This window comes from Prosopis cineraria, unplaced genomic scaffold (assembly GCF_029017545.1).
Source record: "Prosopis cineraria cultivar Desert tree isolate PC_DT_omini unplaced genomic scaffold, ASM2901754v1 PC11, whole genome shotgun sequence".
NCBI classification, from domain to species: Eukaryota; Viridiplantae; Streptophyta; class Magnoliopsida; order Fabales; family Fabaceae; genus Prosopis; species Prosopis cineraria.
In genome coordinates this window covers 8,608,635-8,634,641 of record NW_026555342.1, presented here as the reverse complement: position 1 = coordinate 8,634,641, position 26,007 = coordinate 8,608,635, and the positions used below count along the sequence as shown (strand labels likewise).

The 26,007-nt window shown below is 33.3% G+C and overlaps 3 protein-coding genes and 1 non-coding gene across 4 annotated transcripts; 3 read left to right on the top strand and 1 right to left on the bottom strand.

The window, feature by feature from the left end:
• Positions 1–349: 349 nt before the first annotated feature.
• LOC129287131 (NADP-dependent D-sorbitol-6-phosphate dehydrogenase-like) lies at positions 350–4,207 on the top strand. Its single transcript, XM_054923288.1, has 6 exons — positions 350–559; positions 1,437–1,531; positions 1,637–1,754; positions 2,517–2,649; positions 3,419–3,638; positions 3,726–4,207. Exons 1-6 carry the CDS (start codon positions 427–429, stop codon positions 3,954–3,956), a joined length of 930 nt encoding a protein of 309 aa, XP_054779263.1. The 5' UTR covers positions 350–426; the 3' UTR covers positions 3,957–4,207.
• An 11,740-nt stretch (positions 4,208–15,947) lies between these two features.
• LOC129285942 (bZIP transcription factor 29-like) lies at positions 15,948–20,000 on the top strand. The gene is made up of 5 exons (XM_054921937.1): positions 15,948–16,275; positions 16,419–17,812; positions 17,888–18,020; positions 18,114–18,198; positions 19,405–20,000. Exons 2-5 carry the CDS (start codon positions 16,527–16,529, stop codon positions 19,623–19,625), a joined length of 1,725 nt encoding a protein of 574 aa, XP_054777912.1. The 5' UTR covers positions 15,948–16,275; positions 16,419–16,526; the 3' UTR covers positions 19,626–20,000.
• Positions 20,001–22,187: 2,187 nt separating this feature from the next.
• Positions 22,188–22,271, top strand: TRNAL-CAA (transfer RNA leucine (anticodon CAA)). Its single transcript has one exon. It is a non-coding gene; the product is annotated as a tRNA-Leu (tRNA).
• A 277-nt stretch (positions 22,272–22,548) lies between these two features.
• On the bottom strand, positions 22,549–24,781 carry LOC129285087 (amidophosphoribosyltransferase, chloroplastic-like). Its single transcript, XM_054920634.1, has one exon. The coding sequence runs from the start codon at positions 24,631–24,633 to the stop codon at positions 22,891–22,893; it is 1,743 nt and encodes a 580-aa protein (XP_054776609.1). The 5' UTR covers positions 24,634–24,781; the 3' UTR covers positions 22,549–22,890.
• Between the last annotated feature and the right edge of the window lie 1,226 nt (positions 24,782–26,007).

The window sequence follows — 26,007 nt, the reverse complement described above, 5'->3', positions numbered from 1 at the left end:
GAGCTTCGGTCCGATAATTTGTTTCAAAACAAAAAAATTGGGCCTTATGTTTTCCTGCTTCTAGGGACTTCTGCATTTTCATTTTTCATTCATAAATTTTAGTTTCACTTAAAAAAAATTAATAACTCTATCAAAAAAATTAATATGTTTGAAATTTGAAATAAAATCTTAAATTTGTCGAATTAATGTGCTAAAAATGAAATATTAAGATGATTAAAAACTGAAAATGATGTGTCTTCGCTTCTTTAGAGAGTAGATGTTTGGCTCCACTCGTTAAAGTGCAAAGAGATTTTTTATTTTTTTTTTATTTTTTATTTTTTTTGCTTTCCGAATTAAGAGAATCCCAGGGATAAATGCTGAGACTGAAACTGAAAGCATAACTGGCTACGGAAGTGGACGAGCAGAGCAGACGAGAGGGGAGTAAAAATGGCAGTAACACTCAACAATGGCTTCAAGATGCCGATAATCGGCCTGGGTGTGTGGCGCATGCAAAGTCAAGAAATCAGAGATCTTATCATCAACTCCATCAAGCTCGGTTATCGCCACTTCGATTGTGCTGGTATCCTTCAAACTCCCCTTGATTTTGGGATTCTTCAACTCCGCTGATGTATTATTTTCTTCCATTTCTTTCTTTCTTGGATCTTTATATGTTGTTTTAGTTTTAAAATGATCCATTTGTTTGCTTAATTATGTGAAAACTAACTTGCTTTGCTCATTTTTTTCCCCAGATGCAGAGATCGTACCTCTTTGTCTTCCTTGATTTTTCATGCTTCTTAACCGATTGGTCTAAATGATTTTAAGACACGCTAATGCTATAATTCGATGTACACACCTTCCCGTTTTTTCTTTAAGGGTATTCACTGTTTCATCTTTGGAAACTTGTGGGTTTTGATTTGCTGGCGTAATTTCTTTGATTTATTCAGATTTTCTGTTTGGTCTCTTGTATATTATGAGGCTAGGAAGCTTGTATACTAAATCTAAAAGTGATTTTGTGTAATTTAACATATAGCATTGTGTATAATACTAATACCTATTTGTTGAACACGCGCTGGGTTAATTTTTGAAATGTCCATGCTTCATTTAGCTTTAAATCATTAATTGTTTACCCTTGTATGTGTTCAAAAGCAGATAGTGGTTGACAAGATTTGGGTGCATTTCAGCTGTTTGGTCTCTTGTATTTCATCAGGCTCGGAAGTTTGGATACTGACTTTGACATGTGGACACTAAAAATCTAAAAAGTTATCTTATATAATTTAAAACAACGCATTCTGTGTAATACTAATACCTATGATGCGTTGAGCTCACACTGCCTTTTTTCGCTTTCTTATGAGTGGTGCATGTGCTCCACAGTCCATAGCATTGAAGCATTCACCTTTTAACCCTCCTATGTGTCAATAAAGCATTTGGTGGTTGACAAGATTTTGAATGTGCTACAGCTGATTACCAGAATGAAGCAGAAGTCGGAGACGCTCTTGCAGAGGCTTTCAAAACTGGGCTAGTGAAGAGGGAGGATCTTTTCATCACTACCAAGGTTCTTTTTCTATCAAATCCTGGACTGTCTTATCTGTTTGATGTCATTTAAGTTGTCATCGTTTGGAGAATAATTGTATCTTTCCTTGGCATTGTAAACTTGCAGCTTTGGAATTCTGACCATGGGCACGTTTTTGAGGCCTGTAAAGATAGTTTGAAGAAGCTTAAGTTAGGTTATCTGGATTTATATCTTGTTCACTTTCCTGTAGCCACACGTCATACTGGTGTGTCCACTTTGCTCTGTTTGACTTGATGTCTACTTTATTTTTTTGCATACATAGACAGAACTATTAAGTGTTAATCTTTTTTAAGCTTCAAAACAGTAATGATCAAATCAAGCAATTGGTTTTAATATGGCATACAGATATACAATAAACGTTGACACCAAAATTATAGGATCAGAACTAAACCTCTTTTCAATATTCAGAACTACCTGAAATGAGCTTTTTTAATATCTCATGTGGTTCAACTTTCTTTCTTTTCGTTTATAGTTAATTTACCTATTTTTCTAAATTAGTGTCTAGCGGATTAAATTGGTCATGTTTAGGATCAACAAGTGATTTCAATTACACTTATTTTGTTTCTAGATGATGAAGCCCTTGTATTATTTGATGCTGTGATTACATTGAAAACAGAAGCAAGATTCTGATTGAACAACCAACCTCTGTGAGAGATTGCGAATGTTTAACCAGTTAGGCAGTAACACAGCTATGCCAAGTCTCACACAGTAAAACAGAACAAAGGACACAGTGAAACCTCACAGGCCTCTCCCAATGCTAGCATTCAAGCGGCCAGCACTCTCCCCCATTCACACACTCACCAGCACTATATGTCAGAATTCGTTTCAATGTTCCCTCCCTCCTTGTCCAGCTTACCCTTCTCATTTGTAATTTTCTTCCTATTATAAACTTGGGCTGGCATACCAGGCCCAATGTCCCTTACAGACCCATTACTAGATACTTTTGTTATAATCTCCATGCATGCAGGAGTGGGTACAACTGACAGTGCTTTGGGTGAGGACGGGGTCCTGGACATAGACACCAGCATATCCCTGGAAACTACCTGGCATGCTATGGAAGAACTTGTTTCATTGGGTTTGGTTCGTAGCATAGGGATCAGGTGCAGTTGGCTCTATGAACTATCACTATGTTCCAGTAGATGCTCTGTAAATCCTGTCCAGGATTCGCTCTGATAAAAAAAATTTATCTACTCATTGTGTGATAGAAGAAATGAATACTTTTTTTAGTGCATGAAGAAAGAATATACAACCAAGTTTGTTATTCATGCAATTGTCATCATTGACACGATTTCAAGTGCACTCTTCAACTCTTACATCAAATTTACATTCTTAAGGAATGACTGGAAACAGGTTGCCCATTGTCTTTTGTCGATTACCATAAGTTTTATTTTTGAATATTCAGATTTGTTACTTTAATACGATCTTTACTTGGCTGTTATCTAGTAGCTACCCAATAGCCATCGTCACTTAGTAGATATTGCTTGCAACATCTTCTAGTGATTTCCGATTATATATTAGCCGTCTTTACTTGACCTGCATCACTCTCATGTGATAAATATTCAAAGCTTCTTTATGTTTGTCGATGTATATGTCAAATTTGAAATTATTCAAGTTTTCTCACCTACTTCGCCTCATGTTTATGTAACCTGATTCAAACCAAGTTATCCATGTTGGTTTGACTTCTGGTGAAATGTATAAATAATGAAATATGGATGGATCTGATAGACCATCTATACTGTCAAGAAACTTTGATGTACATCATTGGTTCATCTGAGGTCTATACTTTGCCAGGGTTGACTTGAGAAAGCTAATCTTGAAATATTTTTATCTATTTATTAAAATCACTGCCTGACAAGGAGCTCCTTGCAGCAACTATGATATCTTTCTGACCCGAGATTGCTTAGCATATGCCAAGATGAAGCCTGCTGTTAATCAGATTGAAGCCCACCCATACTTTCAACGTGATTCTCTCGTCAAATTTTGTCAGAAGCATGGAATTTGTGTCACAGCCCACACTCCACTGGGAGGTGCTGCGGCTAACACAGAGTGGTTTGGTTCAGTTTCATGTTTGGATGATCAAGTTCTGAAAGTGAGTGAAACAACTATAGGCTTTCTTCTTTTTTTGGTGTGAATAATTTATGAAAGTAATTTAATTGGTTCATTTCCTGTATTGCAGGGTCTTGCTGAGAAGTACAAGAAAACTGCTGCCCAGATTGCTCTTCGCTGGGGCATTCAAAGGAATACTGTGGTCATTCCGAAAACATCGAAGCTGGAGAGATTGAAAGAGAATTTTGACGTCTTTGATTTCGAGCTGTCTGAAGAAGACATGGAACTCATCAAAGGTTTGGACAGGAAATATAGAACTAATCAACCTGGGAGGTTTTGGGGTATAGATCTTTATGCATGATGGATGAGAGTGTCAACTACTCTTCGTAGCATGTAATGCAGTCCTCAAAATGTGCAAAAACCATCACTGTTGTTGGACACGATTGAGACTTTAATTGGCACTACAATTTGGTTTAGTTTTAAACTTTTCATGCTATTACCTATATCAGTGCATTTCTTCTGTTGGCATGAAACCACCTGAAGACTAGACTATGTTGTCATGTAAATTTTATCACTTTTCTCGTCTTTGATCCTTTTAGGGTCCTTTCTCTAGTTGTCATTGAAACTTTGTAACTTCTGGGGTGGGCCTAGGTTAGAAAACTTAAAAGGAATCGGAAGACAAATATAATCTGTGATAATGTTCAATGAAAGTTCAAATATGTAACTAGACAGTTAAAATGGAATCTCGTAAACAGGTAAACATTGGGAATCATCGTTTAAGGGACGCCATGATAAGATTTGGAGCATTGAGACTTGTAATGACTATACTGCTCCAAGTTAACTCTCATAGTTTTCTTTGCTTAGTATTGTCCCTTTTCCTCGTCGTCCAAGAAGAAAAAAGTTGGCATCACTAAGTGGCACGTTCACGGAGGGAGGGAAAGTGCGAACGAATTAGAGGAAATATTTTGTGCAACAGATACACTCCGTTTAACATTTTTTTTAAGAAAATAATTTTTAATATAAGGTATATGGAGGGTTATTTGTCACTATTTTTTTAATGTTACCTTTATTGTAAATTTAATTTTATGACTTATTGCATATTGTATATCTATCTTTTTATTTTTAATATAAGTTGGGAAAAAAATTATTTTAAGACATTTAATAAGTCACTTCCTCCATTAAAAAATGTAAGACATTTTTAATCGAATCACACTCCCAATAAAGTTATTACTTACTTTCAAACTAACTCTATCTTTTTATATTTATCTTTATTAAATATCCTATAATAAATATAAAGTTATTATCAACAAAGACACTTAAAAAAAAAGGTAATGATTATCTCTTAAAAGATTAAAAATACTTCATAATTTTTAACATTTAATTTTTTAAAAAATATTTTATATTTTTTAACAGAGGCAGAGAGAGTAACTGTTATTTTTTTTACTTTAATAAAATAGTTGAAAGCACTTTTATAATACTGACTGCAGTGAATATTAACTCACATTACTAGACCATCATAATCAAGTCAAAAAGGAATATCTAACCTACTAAACAATTAACTTATAAATGCATTTCATAGCTGGAGCATAAATCTTGGTGATTGCAGTGTTTATTTCTCACCTTCTATTTTTTATTGTCATTTTATTAATCGGACTTTAGCTGTCTCTTTGTAGTACTTTTTACTTTAGTTAATATTATTGCTTCTTTACGCAAAAAGAAAAATATAATAAAATTTTTTTAAATTATATAAATGATAATTTATTTTTTCACAATAATATAATTCTACTCAAGTTTTTAAAGATTTCTTTGGCAGCAAATTTTAAATTACAAAAATTATTTTACCGTAATTGATAAATTGTGATTTATTATTGTATTATTGTGATTCTTTAAAAAAATTATTATTTTTTAAATAAAAATTGTGAATAAGGTTTATTATTTCAAAAACTTATTTTTTAGTAAGAGAAATTACATATGACAAATTGTGATTTCCTATTCAACTATTATGATTCATAAAATAAAAGTTATGATTGGGGTTTATTTTTTAATAATAAACATTACACTTGATAAATTATTATTTTTTATTCAAATCTTATAATTTATAAAATAAAATTTTTAATTATTTAAACAAAAATTTTAATTAAAACTTATTATTTTTAGTAAGAATAAAATAATTTTTTAATAAAAAAATTAACAAAAAGACCTATAAAAATTTTATTAAAATTATGATATTTTAATAGATTAAATTATTATGTATATGATTGGGAGGAATTTTATTTTTATTATTAAAAAAATGTCAATGGAGATATCGAATAACTGTTGGGTAAAGTAGGGAGCCAATTAAAGAATTGATTTGACAACATCCAAATGGGATGATGATGAAATGCATTGGAATTTAACTTGACGACGCCGCATTTGCGGAATACGGACGGACATGACAAAATGGGCTTTCGCTTTCGCAATAACGGGCCTGGGCATGAGTTGTGGGCCCAACAGGAGAGTACTGCTTTTATTTAATAGCTTGACAAGTGCTTGGGGAAACAGTGGATAAGCTCCGTTGCTCCCCCTTCCTTTGACGCTAATCTAAGGCCACGTGTGCGTGTAAAGCAATGTCTCGCTCCTTCAACACGTGGTCCTCATAAAGGCCCCCAACCACTTAAGTCAAACTCCACCACGTCACTCATCACGTGGGACCCATTTTACGACAAACACAAAATTTATGATAAACAATGAATTTGAATTTTCTTTTGGCCAAAAATTGATTTTTTATAAAGGCCAAAAATTATTATTATGGTTATCTTTTTGAACTGATATTATTATGGTTATCTTTTTGAACTGATATTATTATGGTTATCGAACTCTTAATAGTTTCCGTGAACAAAGTAAATCTAGTATTTTCTAATTATTTATATTTTTTTATGTTTTTTTTTACTAATGTTAATGGTGGCAAAAAAATATTACTAACGTTATTTATATTACGCATGTTAATGTCAATTACCCCCATATCCGTCGTGCAGCTGATGGGAATGCAATTGCAATCCCCAATGTTCATTCGGCCGTGAATGAAGGAAGTTGGAATCTCGCGGTGGGCCCATTCGGTGCTTTTTTGTTTAACTCTGCGTCCTCGTCTCATTTACTTTTTCTATAAATAATTTTAATGACGTGTTAGGTTTCAAGTCTCTCCCTAGTAAATTGTACTAGATGTAATATTAAAAAAAAATAAATAAGGGCTTTAAATATAGGAAAAATTAATCGAAAAAAGGTAGGTAAAATTAATCAAAAATTAATGTCGTTTTAATTTTTGATTAATATTTTTCAATTAATAAAAAATAGAGATGATATTTGAAAAAAAAATTATTTACTAGCCTACCAAATGACTTACTATGAATTAGAGAAAATATTCTCTGTTATATTTTATAGGACATTTTTAAGGTAAATAAAATTTCATTAATAATGATTATTTAATATTATGTCTTATTATTTTATTCTTTAGATGAATTTTCTTCCATCTTTTATTAAAAAAATATTTTTGCAAATTTATAAAAAATAAAGATTGTAAACATATTTAATAAATTTTGTATAACTTTTAAAATTGCATTTTATAAATCAATGAAATGTAATATATATGATAAGAAGTCCTAGGTTCTAACGGTATCTCGTCACCCCCTTTTATGGATTGAAAAGGCAAAATCGTAGGACAAGATTTATCAAACTAATTGATGTTGGTGTGTTTTAATTAAGTCTATGATCCTCGTCAAAATATTTATAGGCAATACTTATTTTTATCATTACATCATGTTAAATGTACAAGTATTCAATGGCAAAAGGAGAAGTTTAATATAATTCTTTATAAACCATTAATTTTTCACACAATCTGGAACGAATTGTATTTTTTTTTTGTATTTCAACTGTTAAATATAACAAAAAATACATATTCTTTGCCGGGAAAAATCATCAGAAAGCTGCATAAAAATTCGGGTCTTAAATTTGATTATTACCATCGTGGCTAACGAAAAAGTTGACAGTATATCGTTGAAAGTTGTTCGCGTGTGATGGCACGTTAAATACTTAAATGAAAATAATAAGGCTATTATTATAATCATGTAATTTTATTTGAAGAGCTCATAGGCTTTATTCACTATTTCACATAATGTTTCCTCATTTACTTCTAAATATCTCAGAGAGGCGGAGGCAAAGAGGACAACCAAACTCTGTCGCCCTTTCTTTATGATCGTGTCAAGATCTCGGAGCAACCCAAAACGACGCCGTAGAGAAGGGACTAGGTAATCCTTAAAGATGGAGGTGATATGAGGAATTGTCGCCGACAATGGGGTTGACCATTTCCAAATTGGAAGATAAGGATATGGAGAAGAAGATTGATCAAATTTAGATTGGCCTCTGATATTTTTCTTCCCTTTTTGTTTTTTCGTCAGAGATGTGACTTGTCGCTTCTTATTTTCAACCCTGCATGGACCCCAAATTTGTTCTCCTCTTTTTCTTTACGCTCTTTTTAGCCCACATCTTTCTTCACCGCCATTATTTTCTCATTTCAACAAAAACGTTAACGTTAACGTTAACGTTAACCCTGATGTAGTAGGCTCCCTCATGTCCGTTGCTCTTTGTTCCTTGCGCCGTGCTCCAAAACTAAACCCAGCCACGAACCGCTTTTCATCTCATAACTCCATTGATTGCTCCAATTACTCTGTTTCTTGCTTTCTTTTTCAATCTTCTTCATTTGTCGTCTGTCGTTTTGAATAAACCCCCCTATCCCTATATAACCCTTTTCAATTCTGGAATTTATCCCTTTTTTGAAAAATTGGCAATAAAATATGCTCGAAATTCCAGTCTAAATAAATAATTCTCGTACTATTGGCTAATTTGTTATTTCATTCATAAAATAAAGCATGTCAGAAGTTCTTTATTCATCACATAAAATTCAAAAAGAAACAAATATCTGCAAAACAAAAAAAAAATCTTGCGTGCATTTATTATTTGAGAGCGTGTTTTAGTCAATTTTAAAAGAAAAATTATGAACGCATGCTTTAAAATTCACAAGGTTTTTGTCCAAAATCTAATCTTATTATTTAATTCTCTTTTTCTTTAAGTGCATCTGTAAAGTCTTGAGATAATAACCAACGTTTGGTTTTAGTGAAAGGGATTATGGCCGATTAAGCATGAAGTTTCTAATTTAAGTCCATGTAAATGTTAAAAAAAAACATTTGTGAAAGAGCTATTGTCAATAAGTAAACAATATGACATAATCAGATAGTTGTATAAAAAAATATTAAAACTTAACCGCTATTCACGTTTCCTTTCTTTTTTACATGAGTTAGCATTGTGTGCTTTATTTAATTTTCTTTTTAATTGACCATGAAAATATTGCTAAAAAAAAAAAACCAATCTTTTGTTGACAATGTTTACATGCAAGGATTCAACTGAAACACTCTTTTTATTATTATTATTATTACTAAAATGACAAGTTAGACACACAAATATTAAAGTAACTTTCTTATGATCCACGCCATTTATGCAGAGATGCTAAACTTCGTTTTTTTAACATGACAATGCATGGATACGAGACTGTGAATTATATATATATATATATACTCCCTTTATTTAAAAATATAAGGTATTTTTTAAAGAATTAGATATTAAAAAATGTAAGACATTTTTAATCTTTCAAGATATAATCATTAAATTTTTTTCAAAAATGCCTATATTGATAATGACTTTATATTTATTATATGATATTTAATATAAATAAATATAAAAAGATATGATTAGTTTGAAAGTAAGTAATTGCTTTATTGAGAGATGAAATTCGATTGAAAATACCTTATATTTTTCAACGGAGGGAATATATAATTTGTAGATATCAGCCCAAATGGTAAATGTAAGAAAAGGGGCAACCTACATAATGAATGTTAAAGGTTAAAACTTTTAACGCTGTAAACAGATTAAACGAATTGCATCTTTATCCAAGTTTAATTTGTTGAAGAAAAAATAGAAAATTAATTAAATTAGGGAACTTATATATTATTAAATTGTGTGTGTGTGTGTGTTTATTTACAATGTAGTTACTTGCATGTGTGTAGATCTTATGGGTGCAAAGGATCATTTATGGTACGGATGTTTATTTGAATAGAAGATGATGGCATCCACGTTGATGATTCATTGCGAGGAGAGGCGGTGGAACTATACAGAGGCTTTTCTATCTTACTTATTTATCATACACTGAAATGAAATTATTAATTCGTGAAGGAGCAAAATGATGATTATAATTACGGGAAGGATGAATTTCAAAAAATGTCCACATGTAGTTAATTAAATTTAAGATATCAAATATCTATTTTTGTAAGTCCTTGAAACATGAAGCACATTTACTCAAATATTTTCTACCCTAACCTTGTGCATAGTTTGTTGATCCCCTCCTCTAAAAATAACTCCACCCCCACTCGGCTTAATCAAAATAATCTCCCCATATTATATATGCACACGCACATGAATTTTATATGTATACTCTGTCTAAACTATAATATAGAATATTGGTAATTATTTTACAATTTTAAAAAAATTAGATGAAATTTTAATCTCTTAAAAAATTGTACACCTTTTCAATTATAATCTCATTAAATATTTTATATAAGTGTTTTAATAATGACAATTAAAATTTAATGCATAATTTTTTAAAAAATAATAAATAAAGTTAGGGTATATTTAAAAAAACATTTATAAAAACTATTAAGTGTCGTATATTTTAAAATAAATAAAACTTATAAAAGCTTTATATTGTGGCTCAGAGGGATTAAACTTCCTTTAGTTTTTTTATATATACTTTTCAAACTTTTTTTCATGCAAATTAAGAAAAACTATTAGATTGTTTTTTTTAATTAAATATTTCAATCGTGCCTCTATTAATTAAAATAGAACCTGTCCATCAAGCCTTGTTTAGGTCACAGAAAGCTATTAAAATTGTAACGATAAAGATGGAGCATCATTTGATACTTTGACTAGGCATAATCTTATAATTTAGACTGGCTTTTATTTTAGAAACACACCTTGTAGTATAAGAAACTTGAAAGCGCAAAAGCATATTGTATGATCTTATTTTAAATGTTTTAAAATTTTTCTAAAAAGTATATATAACTATACCTAACTTGTTGTCTTATGTTTTTAAAATTATAAAATTATTTCTTAAAAAAATCAGCATGAGAAATGTTAAAAAAAAATAAATTAATAATATTTTTTTATATAAATTGCCCCCTAACTATCAAGGCTGGTTCCATCCCTGGTTTGATCTCTTTAAAACGCTGGTCCTTACACTCCTTAAAATGCACATACCATGAAAGGGTGTTAATGGAATTAGTGTTGCTAAATTGTGACTAACTATTTTAACTCACTCGCTTATGTATATTTATTATTTAATTTTGCCTTCATCTCTTACATTTTGTTTGAATTAAATGTGAAAGAAAGTTCTGTCTCACTTATTGTTTTAAGAAAAGATATAAATTTCAATCCCTATACTTTGTTTGTGTTTTGCTATAAGTTCTTATATTTTTTTTTATATTTTAGACCCTTACATTTTCATTTTTAGAGTTTCACATTCATTTTAAGGTTTATATACTTTGTTCATTTTGATCATTTAAGGACTTAAAATATTAGAAAATGAAACTGTAGGAATCTAGAATATTGAAAAAAAAGTGTAAGAACCTATAATAAAACACAAACAAAATGTAGGAATTGAAAGATATATTTTTTCTTGTTTTAATTATGCTTAGTCAATTTATTTTCATGTGAGTAAAAGAGTCAGGAGAATTAAAATAAAATTAATCCTGTCAGCGGCTCATGGTATGTGTATTTCAGGAACTACCTATTGCCAACGTATTAAATTAAAAAAAAATTGAGAACAACAAATAAAATTATAAAAATAAAAAACAAAATACAATCATAACAGTATTAAGTTCCATTTTTTTTCATTTTAGTTTTATTATTTTTATTTGGTGATGGTGTGGTGCCTCTCTAGCACTAGCTTCTCTTTCTGACGAGTCGAATTTGACATGACTAGCTTTGGCAGAGGGAACCAAATAACTCAGATTTAAAATTGACTAAATTAATAATTTAATTGTCAGAGCCGGTTATTACTTGTTAGAGCTTAATTCTGGTAGGTATTATATTCCCAGGACAGCATTCTAAATAGCATTTATATAATCATACGCGGTTGCGGTTCCATTCCCAGTTTGTTTTTTGTTTCTATAAATGCAAATATGATGGAAGTTGAATCTCAGGAATTCACTAAAAATCAGAACATGTAAACTTAAAGAATATTTACAAAATTACTTACAAATAGCTCATTAATTAAAATCCCCACATTGATAACGGATATATTAATATCTTTTCCAACTATCAAGCCTTTGCATGATGGATCTAAATATAATTTTTGAAGAGCGAGGAGTGAAAAAGTAAAAAAAAAAAAAAGATCATTTTTTATCCGGTTAACTATGGTGAGCAGAATTTGTAGGCCTCCTCAGATTGCTGAGGCTTAAATAAATAATTGACCCCTATTTTCACCATTCTTATTTTGCATGAGACATGACTTTTTATGTAATAAAAAATGTAGATAAGTTGAATAATAGGAGTCCTCAATATTAGAATAAAACATTACTTTATTTGTTGTTAACTCTTGCTAGTTACTAATACGCCCCCCACCCCTCTATATGTGATAAAATTATGAATAGAAGCTGTCCTTGTGAAATATGGCTGACTTTTTAAACGGTGTAGATGTAATCATTTTTTTTAAAAAAAAATCATCTATCAAGGCAACATAATTTCAATCGATGTCAATCCATCCAGAAATCAGCGCTCCGTTTGTGTTTCTGATGCGGAAAAATAAAGTATATTTGCTTGCACGATAATATATTTGTTTAATTTTCTCAATTGATAACACGACACAAAATGCAGTACAATTTCTTTTGATTTGAGGAGTTGATTAATAAAAAAATACATCATGTGATAAAATATTTGATATGTGAAGAAATATAAATTAAATATCAAGAATAAACCAACTTATTTAATTATTTATCCAGTCCCTCTCTTCTTTCGTGTATTGTGTCTTAGTTTGTTACACACATATTTTTGGGTGTTTTGACTTTTGACTTACCCAACACCGACCTGATGACGAGGCTTCATGTCTTGCACTTCTCTGGTAAGAAGCACTCACATGGGGCAGTTTGATGCGTTGAAAATTAATTTTAATAGGGGCAGAAAAGGGTTGAAATTTTTAATTTTTTTTTCCCAGTGAAGTTTCGTTTTTTTGCATGCCAAGTGTGAACATACGAAAATCTATTTCTAATTCACTTTCCCCGGCCTCTCTCAATTCTTGCGTGCCAAATGGAACATGATGTGCTCCTCCGTTTTAAATTATAAAAGACTTTTAAATAAAAATTTATATATTAATAAAGTTTATTAAAGATACCTTACAATCTTAAATAGAAATATAAATTTTTAAAAATATTTTTTATTTAATACTCTATTAATTAAAAAATATTGAAGAGGGAATATATAAAAAGGAGGAAAAATTAATCTTTTAATCCTTCAACGTTTAATTCACTTGTAATTCAGTTCTTTAATTATGATTCAATGCGACTCAATCCCTCAACTATAACTCGCAGCGACTTAGTCCCTCAAACTGTTGATTCACCTATAATTTGATCTTTATTTTTTAATTTTTTAAAAAATTTTTTATCAAATAAGAGAGATAAAAAATGCTCACATATTATTTTAAAATACCCTCATTTTGCTCATTGATGTGAAATATAAACTAACATAAAAAAAAATTAACAAAAGTTCAGAGATTAATTTGTAAGTGATTCAAAAGTTGAGGGATTGGGTTATAGGCAAGTCATAGTTGAGAAATTGAGTCACAGCTAGTCATAATTGAGGAACTGAGTTATAAGTGAATTAAAGGTTGGAGAACTAAAAGATTAATTTTTCTGAAAAAGAATAATATTAAAAAAGAATTATTGATAAATTTTTATTTTTATTAAAATATTTTATATTTTGAAATGTTAAATTTTTTTAAAAAGAGTTGATAGTTTAAGACGGAGGGGGAAAGTTATATTTTATGGGAAGGATGAAGATTGTAACTAACGCGTGGGGCTACACATATAGAGCATGTGTGAAGCAATGGGGGGAAACTCATTCAATAGGCCGTTTTTAATTTAATTTATTTTATTCCTCAGACTCCACCAATGCCTTCAGATTCAAGTTTGACAATGTCCAGGCCAAATTCCTCTCAACGCATGCCAAGCCCTTCTCTTTATTTCTTGTTAGCCTCGGGGAATGTTTCCAACATATGTTGAATCTCATATCTAATTCATGATTCTCAAATCTTTACCACCCCTTAATAGATCACCACCTCACTCCCCCGAACATTATTTCCCTTATAAATGTAAATATATAATGGGCTAATTTCACTACATGTACATACACATACAATGGACTGCTTCATGACAAAGGGGCACTTGTTAGATATATCACATGTACATGTTTTTAAAAATAAAAGTGTGTTATGGCTGTTGAGTTTTTTCTTTCTTTCTTTGTTTTTTTACAAGTTAGCAAATTTATTTGTAAATTTTTATTTTGATGGTTGCAAATTAATTAAATGAGAGTAATAAACATCTAGACTAATTCACGCACATGAATTTGGATTTGTCCTCCACTTGGATACATAAAATTATATAGAGTTATATTTAAATAAAATCCCTCATACATTAAGGTATATGATGTTTACCTGATCCGAATCCAAATATATATTTTATAATAATTTTTTTATGATTTTAAATTTCCTTCATACCTTCGTTGTTTAAAATTTTAGCTGCTCCTCTGGCTGAAGAAGAAAGAAAAAAATAAATTTAGCTATTCCAATTCTCTTGTTTTTTCTACTAATATCTCTATTATTGTTACCTCTCTTTTTATTCGTCGTCCTTATCTCAATTATTGTTTTTTCTATTAATAAATTTTTTAAACTATCTAAATAAAATATAGTAAATATGTGGATTTCAATTGTAAGATTTTAAATATAATATTTTAAAATTTAAAATTTATATTTATAAATTCAAACGTGGCTTACTTTGATCCGAACATTTTTTATACTTTGTTCAAGTTGAATTCAAATTTTTGTCCTTTAACATAATTCTCCGTTTTTTAGACCATTACTTACCTGGCTCATGGGGAATAAATTTCACACTTATTTGCATTTTATGTGGTTCCATACCCATCAATTGCTTCGTTGTCTCACTCGCTTTTATTTTCATTTTAAATTTTGAGATATATATGTTAGTATTCAAATCAATATATTTTTATTATTGTTAATAGCAGGTAATATAAAATGCATGGTAACAACCTGTATCACTCACAAACCATAAACAACATTCATTTCTTAAATTCCTTTCATGTATAAGAGCATGCATAGTTACGCTAAGACTAAATGTATGTGGACTATATGCATTACACAAAACTTGAACAAGGGTTGATAACAGGCTTAATATAATTTTTATATTTCATATTAATAATTATTTACGTGGAATGTAATTATAATAACTCATAAGTTAATAAATACTCAAATACTACTAAGTTTGTAAATTAAAGAATAAAATTAAAACAAGTACATACCACCCATTTATATTAACTGTCTGTATTTAGATGAAAGAGAGACCATCATATAGCTTAACTGTCTTTGAAAAGATAATTTGTTCCAATTATATATTAGTGAAAAATATTACTATTTAACGTTAAATTATTACCTTGTAAGATCACATTTAGAAAAGAAATCCTTATCTGTAGTTAGAAAATCTTCTGCTATAGCGAATATATTTGTATACCCAAAAAAAAAAAATTCCAGTCACAGAATTACACGCCAAAGTGTGGGGCATGGAATAAAGGGGGAAAAACATCTATTTCCATTACTATCAAACCAAGTTTTTGTTTTTTTAATGAAAAATTTGGCCTGCCCTGCCCATAGGAAATTTCAAATAATAGACGAAATACGACGGTGAGACGTAAAATAAAACAGAAAAATAAAATGATTGGCGATTTTCTTACACGGGACTAGTAGGCGCGTGGAAGCCGCACAGTTACCATGTCATCTGTGTCAATTAAAGATTCCACTATAGGCACAATAATGCTGTAATTTGAGAAAATACCCTCTAAAATCTAAATAGTGTCTAAATAAACTGCGCGAGAGACCATGCACAGCCAAATGAGGTCGGAATGAAATTGAAATGCCAACCAAATGCAAATTCGGCGAAATGAAATTCATATTAAATTCACGCGTAGGGGTCATGATATCCGTGTAGTAGTAGTCATCGTCGTCTTTGTAGAGAGAGAAACCAAAGGAGAGAGAAAAGATTGCTCTTTTTTATTTTCTTCCTTGGCCTTCCTCTTCTTCTTCCAGAGAGGGACAGAAAGAGAGAGACAGAGAGAGATAGTGTGCGAGTGAGTTTTGGAGAGATAAGCGCCTGCTTCTTCGGCATTTCCGCCAGATAAAGTTAAAAGCTAGAGCTGGATTTGTGGACGGATGCTACTATTAATGGCTGGCCTTAAATCTTAATCTGAAGTTCATTGTTCAAATTGCTTGTCGAGCATTGCTGACTTGCTTCTTGTTTGAAATGGAGATTGCTTGTTAGGTACCTTCTTTTAAGCTCTAGTACTTGCTATAATTTCGTAAAATTGTATCGGTACATGTCACCCTTTCAAATGTCAAAAGCTAATTAATGCGTATCTGTGCTGGTTGTACGTTTCTGATTTCGCGCACAATTGCTGTTTTCAGGTTTTTGATTTACTGTATTCTGTATTCCATTTGGTTGAAGCTGAAGTTGGTTGAACTAGGGTTCGGGGTTATCAGCTTGTGACACGATATTATAGTTTTGAAAGCAAAATGGGCGATACTGAAGAAGCCCATACTGACATGATGCATAATCTTCAATCCTCGTTCGGAACTTCATCATCTTCGATTCTGAAACAACCTTTAAGCATGGACCAACTCAGTGTGCCCCAATTCAACCCCTCACAAATGCGCGCGCGGCATTTTCAGCAGAATTTTGGCGGGGATGGTAATAATAATAAAAGAGTAGGCATACCACCATCACATCCCCACCAGATCCCACCGATTTCCCCATATTCCCAGATCCCGGTGTCGCGACCCACGTCTCAGCAAATTGTTAGCCCAGGACCTACTCATTCGCGATCATTATCACAGCCGCCATTTTTCTCGCTCGATTCTCTGCCTCCCTTAAGCCCTTCTCCTTTTCGAGACTCCAATTCAACTTCCATGTCAGACCCAGCTTCGGCTGATGTTTCTATGGAGGATCGGGATGTGAGTTCGCATTCTTTATTACCACCTTCACCTTTTACAAGGGGCAATCTTTCACGGGTTGGAGAAAGTTTACCCCCGCGTAAAGCACATAGGCGGTCTAACAGTGATATTCCGTTTGGCTTTTCTTCTGTAATGCAATCTTCACCTCCTCTCATTCCACTAAGGGGCTCAGGTGGACTAGATAGGTCATTGTCTGGGAGAGAAAATTCAGGCGTAAGTGTAGCGAAGCCTGCACAATTAGTTAAAAAGGAAACAACTTGGGACAGAATTATTGACCACAATATAGAGGGATCAGGTGAGAAGAAATCCCCTGAAGGGGAAGTTGTGGATGATCTTTTCTCTGCATACATGAACTTGGATAACATTGATGCAATTAACTCTTCGGGGAATGATGACAAAAATGGTAATGAAAATCGAGATGATTTGGATAGTAGAGCTAGTGGAACAAAGATAACTGGTGGCGATAGTAGTGATAACGAAGCAGAAAGCAGTGTTAACGAAATTGGGGCCAACATGCAAAGACAGGGATCTAAATCTTCGAGTGAAATGAAGGAAGGGGTGAAAAGGAGTGCGGGAGGTGATATTGCACCCACCACAAGACACTACAGAAGTGTCTCAATGGATAGTTTCATCGGGAAGTTAAATTTTACTGATGACTGCCCTAAACTGCCACCTTCTCCAGGTCCTCGTCCTGGACAAATTTCTCCCACCAATTCAATTGATGGTAATTCATCTGCCTTTAGCTTGGAGTTTGGAAATGGAGAATTTAGTGGGCCTGAATTGAAGAAAATTATGGCCAATGAAAAACTTGCCGAGATTGCTTTAACAGATCCTAAGCGGGCAAAAAGGTAATTTCTACGAATCACTAACAAATCGCATTGAAGCCAACCAGTCTCTGATGAATTGTGCTTGGTTCATTTTAGGATTTTGGCAAATAGACAATCAGCTGCACGTTCTAAAGAACGGAAGATGCGATACATTTCTGAACTAGAACACAAGGTTCAGACTCTGCAGACAGAAGCTACCACACTGTCTGCACAGCTGACCTTGTTACAGGTGAGAACATATTTTTGCACCAATTATTCATATCGTTATATGACTTGGTAATTGTGGACGTTGTATGACTTCCTCCACTTCATCTAAACGCAGAGAGATTCCGTGGGGCTCACAAACCAGAATAATGAGTTGAAGTTTCGCCTTCAAGCTATGGAACAACAGGCAAAACTCCGAGATGGTATTACTTCTGTTCTCCTTTTAATTGTTCCTTTTAATATTTATTTTTGTTTCGCGATCATTTGGGTAAGAAGGGACTGTGATGTTTTGTTTCTGGGTCATGGTGTCAATAGCTTATGGCTTTTGCTTGTACATAATGAACCCTCACCACACCTCAATAGCTTATGGGTAAGAAAGGACTGTGATGTTTTGTTTCTGTATATGCATGCATGTATGAAGTTCTTAAACTTGTTTGTTTTGGCTAAATAATAAACTTTGGCAGATCTATTGTATAGAGGGATCTATAATTTTTGCGGAGTGGCTATCTCACCAGACCCAGAAGTTAGAAATGCAAATCGCTGTTGTTTAATTCAACCTGCTTTTTATTAACCGTTATTATTTGTGATAGTGGATTGCCAGGGTTTGGTGAGTGTTTCATGGGTTAAAAACAATAGTGAGGTGATATGACCTTTTATTATAATCCTTGTGAAAGATGTGTTGTGAGACTTCTTTGTTTCCCGGGAGGGAGAAATGATGGTTCACCTTATCGTGTCATATTTCCTATGGGTGTTTAACACTTAAAAAGGTTCAACTAATACGGAATTTCATATTTCAGTCAGTTGAATTTTAAAAATTAGAACATATGCGATAAAAGAGGCCATTTGCACTCAGTGCCTTGCCAACTTAAAACTGGAAGACGTCTTAAGGACTACCTGCTAAAGCTTTTCTTCTTGTGCCTTGAAGTTGTGTTATAGAAAAGACAGAGATAGCTAATAAGTAATAAATTTGTGATCGTCATCTAGCTTCTTTATGCAGGTTACGACTACACTTGTTGTAGTTTTATAGAGAGTATTGACGCACAATCCCCTTGTAATGTCAAGCTGTCATGATATTTTTGCCCTAACCTGCTCTTACACCCGTCCTGCTGAATTTTATCGGGCACTTTATTTCCTTTGCACACAGGCTCTTAATGTAAAGTGCTTAAAAGCATTCCTTGTAGAATGTAATGTTGCAAATGATCAATCATCGCCTCAGATAGTCTAGTTCTTTTCCTGAAACGCCTGTCTGCTGATCTGTCTTGTCACATAATTTCCATATTTCTGAAAGTTCTCTGCGTTCTTCACATTTTTATAGTGATTATGTGGTTTCTATTTTCTCTATTATCATGATTGAGTGATTGCTTTTTAGTTAAACTGACCGGTATTCCAATTGTAATCTGATCTTACAGCACTCAATGAAGCTCTAACTGCTGAGGTTCAACGACTTAAACTTGCCACGGCTGAGTTGAATGGCGAATCTCATGCTTCGGGCTGTATGATCCCGCAGCATTCTATCAACCCTCAGATGTTCCAGTCGCAGAGGCAGCAACCACCGGCATGCCAACCAAACATTCAGATGCAGCATCAGCAGAACAGTGGTGCCGCCTCGAAGACTGACTCAAAACAGTAGGTTGTGAAGACTGTTTTGCAGCTGAATGGTTCTGGTGGCTCTGAAAATTTAACATCATTTCATTGCATTCATTCACAGTTTTTTGCATTTTACAAGAATTAAGTTATGATGTTCATAAAGTTCGATCTGCTTTGCCTGTCCAGCTCGGGCCATGGTTTGAAGTCATATATAAATATCTACTGTATACGAGTCCTAATTCCAGCATTATATTTAAGTTAAAGCTTATATTTAATTGAAGTAGATATGCTGAATTGTAAACATTTCTTTGGACATAATTTGTTTTATATTGACGTATAATGGGTTAAAGTACTGTACAAACTGTTTTTATAAAGTAATGATCATTCCCTGATGGCGCTGCTGATCAGTGTTCGGCTTTATTGTTTGAAATAAATTAATTCTTGCATGGACTTGGTCTGCTAATGGGAGGGCACGAGCAAGCAGCCTTGCCTTGAGTATTCAAGTTTGGTTGGTTCGGCCATTGGCACTGAGACGTGGGTGTCCCTAAATTATTGGAGAGAAGTCAATGCTAGGATTTCTTGCCTGTTTCCTCTTTCAAAGATCTTTATGAGAGTTGGGGAAGTTATAATATCCTGCCTAAACGGTGCTCCGCAATCGAATGCGGTTGTGAATAGAATGATTCTGGGTGTAAAATGTCGAGGTCCTGGTCCTCTTGTACTGAAAATGTTGCCATAAATCTGAAGTAGGTAGCAAAGTCTACAACTTTGCAAATGTTGCTGACCAATCCGTTGGTTGAAGGTCACAAAGATATCATCATTAATATCATCATCTTTGACACCTCAATACCTATATAATTGTTGGGTTTTGAGGAATAGTGATTATGAATAGAAGTGTCAAGTTGGTTCCGTTGGCGGTTCTTGCTTGCACTCTTTTTTAAATTTTTTTATTGAAAATAAGTTTTTTTGAATTGTTTTCATTTTGGCCAGGTACTTGTATGTAATTTGTACATTTTACACAAGATAATTATTTGTAATCTTCGCATGAGTGGGGTGGAGGTATTGTGCTGAAAATTGCATAAGAAATAATAACATGAAAGGAGAAGGGGGGCATCCTTTGAATTCAAACTCGTGTGTCAGTGACTAATTGCATTGTTAGATGTCCTAGGATTTAGGAATGAGAGTTTCGGTAGTAAAATACTGATCTTTTATCGCTGAACTGAGAAACAGGGTTTTCACCCTGTTTGGTAAAGACTTCCTCTCAATGGAATGGCTAATGAGAGTAGGCAAGTGACGAAGTGACGATGGCGAAGTTGCTAGTTGGGCCCAAGTCTCTCATAATCTTTAAAAGTGTTTATTATTGTTGTTGTTGTTGCTGCTGTTTGTAAAGTGGTGATTATTATTTAGAAAGGAACAGAACAGTCAACAACTGCATGGTGCAATGGAACTGAGGATGTCCATTGTCCAACACCTCAACTCAATATTCATAGGAGTCCAGTGTTTAGATCCCAACATTATCATTAGATTTATTATTTAAAAAGAATTTCAATCTGACAAATTAGCTTTTTGCCTTTGGATTTATTCGCCACTTACTTCTTTTTTTTTTTTTTTAAGCAAAATATTCGCCACTTTCTTCTAAACGGCGATACACCTGCTCGTGGGAATCTCTGTCAAGAGAGAGGTTTTCTCTCTCACGTGGAATATGTTTTTGTTTTGTTCCAGACCAATAACTTTAGTTCACTTTATTATTCACGCATATCGCTGTTTAAAAGTCTTTCAATTTAATCCAACCCACTTTAATTTGAGATGATCCTATTATGTATGGTCCTTATAAATATTGGTACTTTAGTACTAACAAAACTGAAAAAGATCAGATTATTTATTTGGATTGAACTAGACAGAAGGCTAGACATTTGGACCACTTGATCCAATCTAATCCTATTAATTTATTTAATATAATTATAATTAATTTATTTTTGATAAATGCTTCAAGTATAATTGACATTAAGGAGATAATTGTATTAAAATTTGTTGAGTTTGTTTTTAAATTGTTGTAATGTAGTGTTGTTTAAATTTATTGAGTGTTGTTTTTATTGAGATTATAAATTTAAATCATTTGAACTGTAACTAAAATATTTTTTTCTTCTTGTTGGAAATTATTTTAAATTTATTATGATTATAAGTGATTTTATTATATTAATTGAATTTATTAGATTGAAATAGATTATTACCTCTGATAAAGAAAAAAAAATTAATTAAATGAGCATCGGACTAATAAGATTAGTCTTCTAGTTTTATGAACTAAGTCCTTTGTAAGACCCAGTTGCTCTTGTGTTCAGTTATGGTCACTCAATATAGTTAATCCTTAGCAGACTCGTTGTTGTGACATATAACCAAGAATTCACTTAATGCTAATGCATCATTTTTATTCTTAAAATCAAATCACGTCTTACTTCCATTCTCTCTTGAACTTTTGATTGAAAATAGATAATTAAATGACTGAAATTGATGAAAGAGCACCTTTTCAAGGATAAAGAAATGAATATTGTGCCTGATTTTCTATCAGGTTTCTTCCAACATATTTCTATTATATATCACTAACACAAAGGTCAGGATGGCCGAGTGGTCTAAGGCGCCAGACTCAAGTTCTGGTCCTCGTGAGAGGGCGTGGGTTCAAATCCCACTTCTGACATTTTTGCTACGCTCTTAATTCTACAAAAAATTAACCAGACGAAAACGTAAATGGTTGAAGAAGCCCATGCATGCATTTAAGAACCTTTACTAACAAGCTCTCTTCTTTTTTCTTTTAATTATTATTCTCCATCAACTCTGACTTTGATATACAGAAGGGGGGGGGGGGAAGTTACTGTATTTTGAGTTTTGACAACTATACACAATGGCATTCTGATTAATACCACATCCTTTTCTTAAAAAAAGTACAAGGGATTGTATGTTCACCAGACAACGCGTTCATCAAAATGGGCAAGGCTCGAGAACAGCCACGTTATGACCATTAATTAACATAAACTCCAAGTAGGAGATAAGGGCCAGTATAGACAATCATGTGTACATATATCAAGACATAAAATCAGATCCAAAACTGAGTTCTCACATTAGTGTCGTAGATTCTAAAGAACTGAAACTCTAAATGACATATCCAAAACTGAAGCTGTGACCAAAACAAGTGTCAACTTTCCAGCATTGGTCATCCAGAAGTAAAAAGAATGGGTTGAAACACATTCTATGTGACTTCAGTATCGTAAGACCGAAAAAATCCCCAAGTGTTGCAGAATCACCAAATACTGCGATTGTCAGAGACCGACGACCTTGACCTCTTTGGGGCTTGGATTTGCTTGAATCCATCCTCCCTCAATAGATTCCAAACTCCCATTTAAGCCATCATCCACAAAGTCACCAACCCTCTTCACTTTCAGCTCTTTGGGTTCCACAGGGTAGTTCCCCGAGAAGCAAGCATAGCAATAATTTGGAGAATCATGGCCTAACAACTTCTTCAAGCTATCAAAAGGAAGAAAAGCAAGCGAATCCGATCCAATGAACTTCCTAACTTCCTCTGTACTCATCCTGTTAGATATCAACTCCTCAGAACTCGGTGTGTCCACTCCATAATAGCATGACCCTATGATTGGTGGACTAGCAATCCTCATGTGAACTTCTTTAGCTCCTGCTTCCTTCAGTAACCTCACTATCTTGGAAGATGTGGTTCCTCTCACAATTGAATCATCCACCACCACAACCCTCTTGCCTTCAAGCACGGCCCGGACTGGTGCAAGCTTCAGCTTCACTCCAAAGTCTCTGATCTTCTGGGATGGCTCAATGAAAGTCCTTCCCACATAGTGAGACCTGATTAATCCTTGTTGGAAAGGAACACCGGCTTTTTCAGCATAGCCAAGTGCAGCCACAACACCAGAATCAGGAACTGCTATCACAACATCACAAGCAACTGGGCTTTCAGTCGCCAAGATTTCGCCAAATTTTCTTCTAGATTCATACACTGATCTTCCAAAAACCACAGAGTTTGGGAGAGCGAAGTATATATGCTCAAAGATGCATTGTTTTGGCCGGGGATGAGACATCAAGCAGAAAGATTGAACCCCATTTTTGTCCACCACTATAACTTCACCAGGGTTCACCTCTCTTTCAAACGTTGCTTCAATCAAATCAAGAGCACAAGTTTCAGAGGCAAACACTATAGCACCATTGCTTCTCCGCCCCATAACCAGAGGACGAAATCCATGGGGATCCCTCACTGCAACAAGCTTATCCTCAGTAACAAACACAATAGAATAAGCCCCTTGAATCTGCTCGCAGGCATCAACAATCCTCAATATGAAAGGCCTATGCTTTGAGGTTGCAATGAGATGGAGCACAACCTCGGTATCAGAACTTGTGTTAAAAATCGACCCATCGTTTTCGAGTTTGGCCCTTAAGGTTCGATAATTCACCAAATTACCGTTATGCGCGATACCGACAGAACCAAATCGATACCCTGCAACGAAGGGCTGAACATTCTTGAGCATCGACTGGCCTGCGGTGGAATAGCGAACATGCCCAATGGCCAAATTTCCAGGTAATTGACCGAGCTTAGATTCATTAAACACATCAGAAACGAGTCCTACCCCAGTTATCGATTGAAGGACGTTGTCGTGAACAGCGACGATTCCGGCACCTTCTTGACCACGATGCTGGAGTGCGTGAAGGGCTAAATAGCAGAGACGAGACGCCTCTGGATCGCCGTATATACCCACCACACCACACTCCTCGCGGGGCTTTTCGTCATCATCGTCAAAGTAAAAGGATTCCGATTCAGTTTCTGGGCACGGCTCATTCTCCCGAACGAGATCGGCAATTGAGTTTTTACATGAAACTGTAGAAGATTTATGGCGGGTGTCCGCGGCGGCCAGTGAAAGAGTGGGTTTTGGGGGGTTTTTGTTGCAGAGACAAGTATCGGTGTTGGCGGCGGATGTGGTGACAGGGAAGGAGGAAGGTTTTGAAAGGGAGGATGATAACGTAGAGAAATTTGAAAGCGCAGCCATGGGAGAGTGAGAGCAGAGAAGTCTGGCTTGCGATGTGAGCAAGGAAGGGTGAGACTTGAGGGGACGATTGAGTAAAAGGATGAAGCAGCAGCATATATAAAACAGTTCGCTCTCTAGGTTTTGGGAGTTCAAAGTTTCGAACTTTCAAAGCGACCAGGAAAGCAAAGAGCCCCTTCTTGTGAGCTTTTTGTTTTATCTCGGAATTTTGGGAAATTATTTTATACAAAATTGAAATTACATTATTATATTATTTGTATTGATGATTTTCGAAATAAAGATAAATTCTATTTTAATCTGTTTCTATTTTTTATAATATTTTTAGTGTTACATTAATATTAGGGCGTGTCACTCAAAATAGATGTCACATAAATGATATTTATTTTATAATATGCATAATGAAAAGATATACTCCCTCCATTTAAAAATATAAGATATTTTTTAAGGAGGTGGATATTCAAAAATATAAGACATTTTTAGTTTTTTGAGGTATAATTATTATCTTTTTTTAAGTGTCCCTATTAATAATAACTTTATATATACTATAAGGTATTTAATAAGGGTAAATATGAAAATATAAGGTTAGTTTGAAAGTAGATAACTACTTTATTAGGAGATAAGCTTATGTCAAAAATATTTTATATTTTTTAATGGAGGGAGTATGAAAATATTTAAATTTTGAAAAGTGATAATAAAGAATATAATTTTCAATATTTAAAACTAGTTAAATATTTATACATTGCTAAATGATAAAAGACAATTTATACCTTTATCTCTTTAGGAAAAAAATCGTATAGTGATATATACTACATAATTTAGTTAAAATAATAATAACAACAAGAAGAAGATATGCATTTATAAAACAAAAAAAAAAAGATATTCAAATACGATGATGCATGCATATTTGATTTTATATTGTTTTGGTTTTGACTAATATGATGGGTAAGTAGTTTTTTTTTTTTTGGGCCAACAAAAGGAAGGATAAGTAGTTTTTTTTGTTAATGCAAAGCCACGACAAAAATCATGCAAAAAGACTAAAGTTTAGTCATATTAGAAGCTATGAGGCTTATACAATTGGAAGGTAAGTTGATAAAGATAAAAGTATCAAAATTTTCATAAGAAATCTTATGAGCCAGAAGATCAGTGCAGTTGTTTGCTTCTTTATAAACGTGGTCAAAAGTAACAGTTTAATCTCTCATAAAGAAATCTCTAATATTTTTGACAATCCTGGAGAGGGGGTGAGAGTCACAACATTCGTTGTTGATGAGTGATAATGCTTTCAAGGAATTGGAGTGGATATTAATTTTAGTAAGTTTCTCGTTTCAATAAAGTTTGAGACCTTTTAAAATTACATATAGCTCGGCTGTAGTGGTGGGA

Coding starts and splice junctions, on each gene's coding strand:
- LOC129285087 (XM_054920634.1), bottom strand. CDS start 24,633: ATGGCTGCGCTTTCAAATTTCTCTACGTTATCATCCTCCCTTTCAAAA.
- LOC129287131 (XM_054923288.1), top strand. CDS start 427: ATGGCAGTAACACTCAACAATGGCTTCAAGATGCCGATAATCGGCCTG. Junction 1,532..1,636: donor ATCTTTTCATCACTACCAAG/GTTCTTTTTCTA, acceptor GTAAACTTGCAG/CTTTGGAATTCTGACCATGG. Junction 3,639..3,725: donor TGGATGATCAAGTTCTGAAA/GTGAGTGAAACA, acceptor CCTGTATTGCAG/GGTCTTGCTGAGAAGTACAA.
- LOC129285942 (XM_054921937.1), top strand. CDS start 16,527: ATGGGCGATACTGAAGAAGCCCATACTGACATGATGCATAATCTTCAA. Junction 17,813..17,887: donor GATCCTAAGCGGGCAAAAAG/GTAATTTCTACG, acceptor GGTTCATTTTAG/GATTTTGGCAAATAGACAAT. Junction 18,021..18,113: donor CACAGCTGACCTTGTTACAG/GTGAGAACATAT, acceptor ATCTAAACGCAG/AGAGATTCCGTGGGGCTCAC.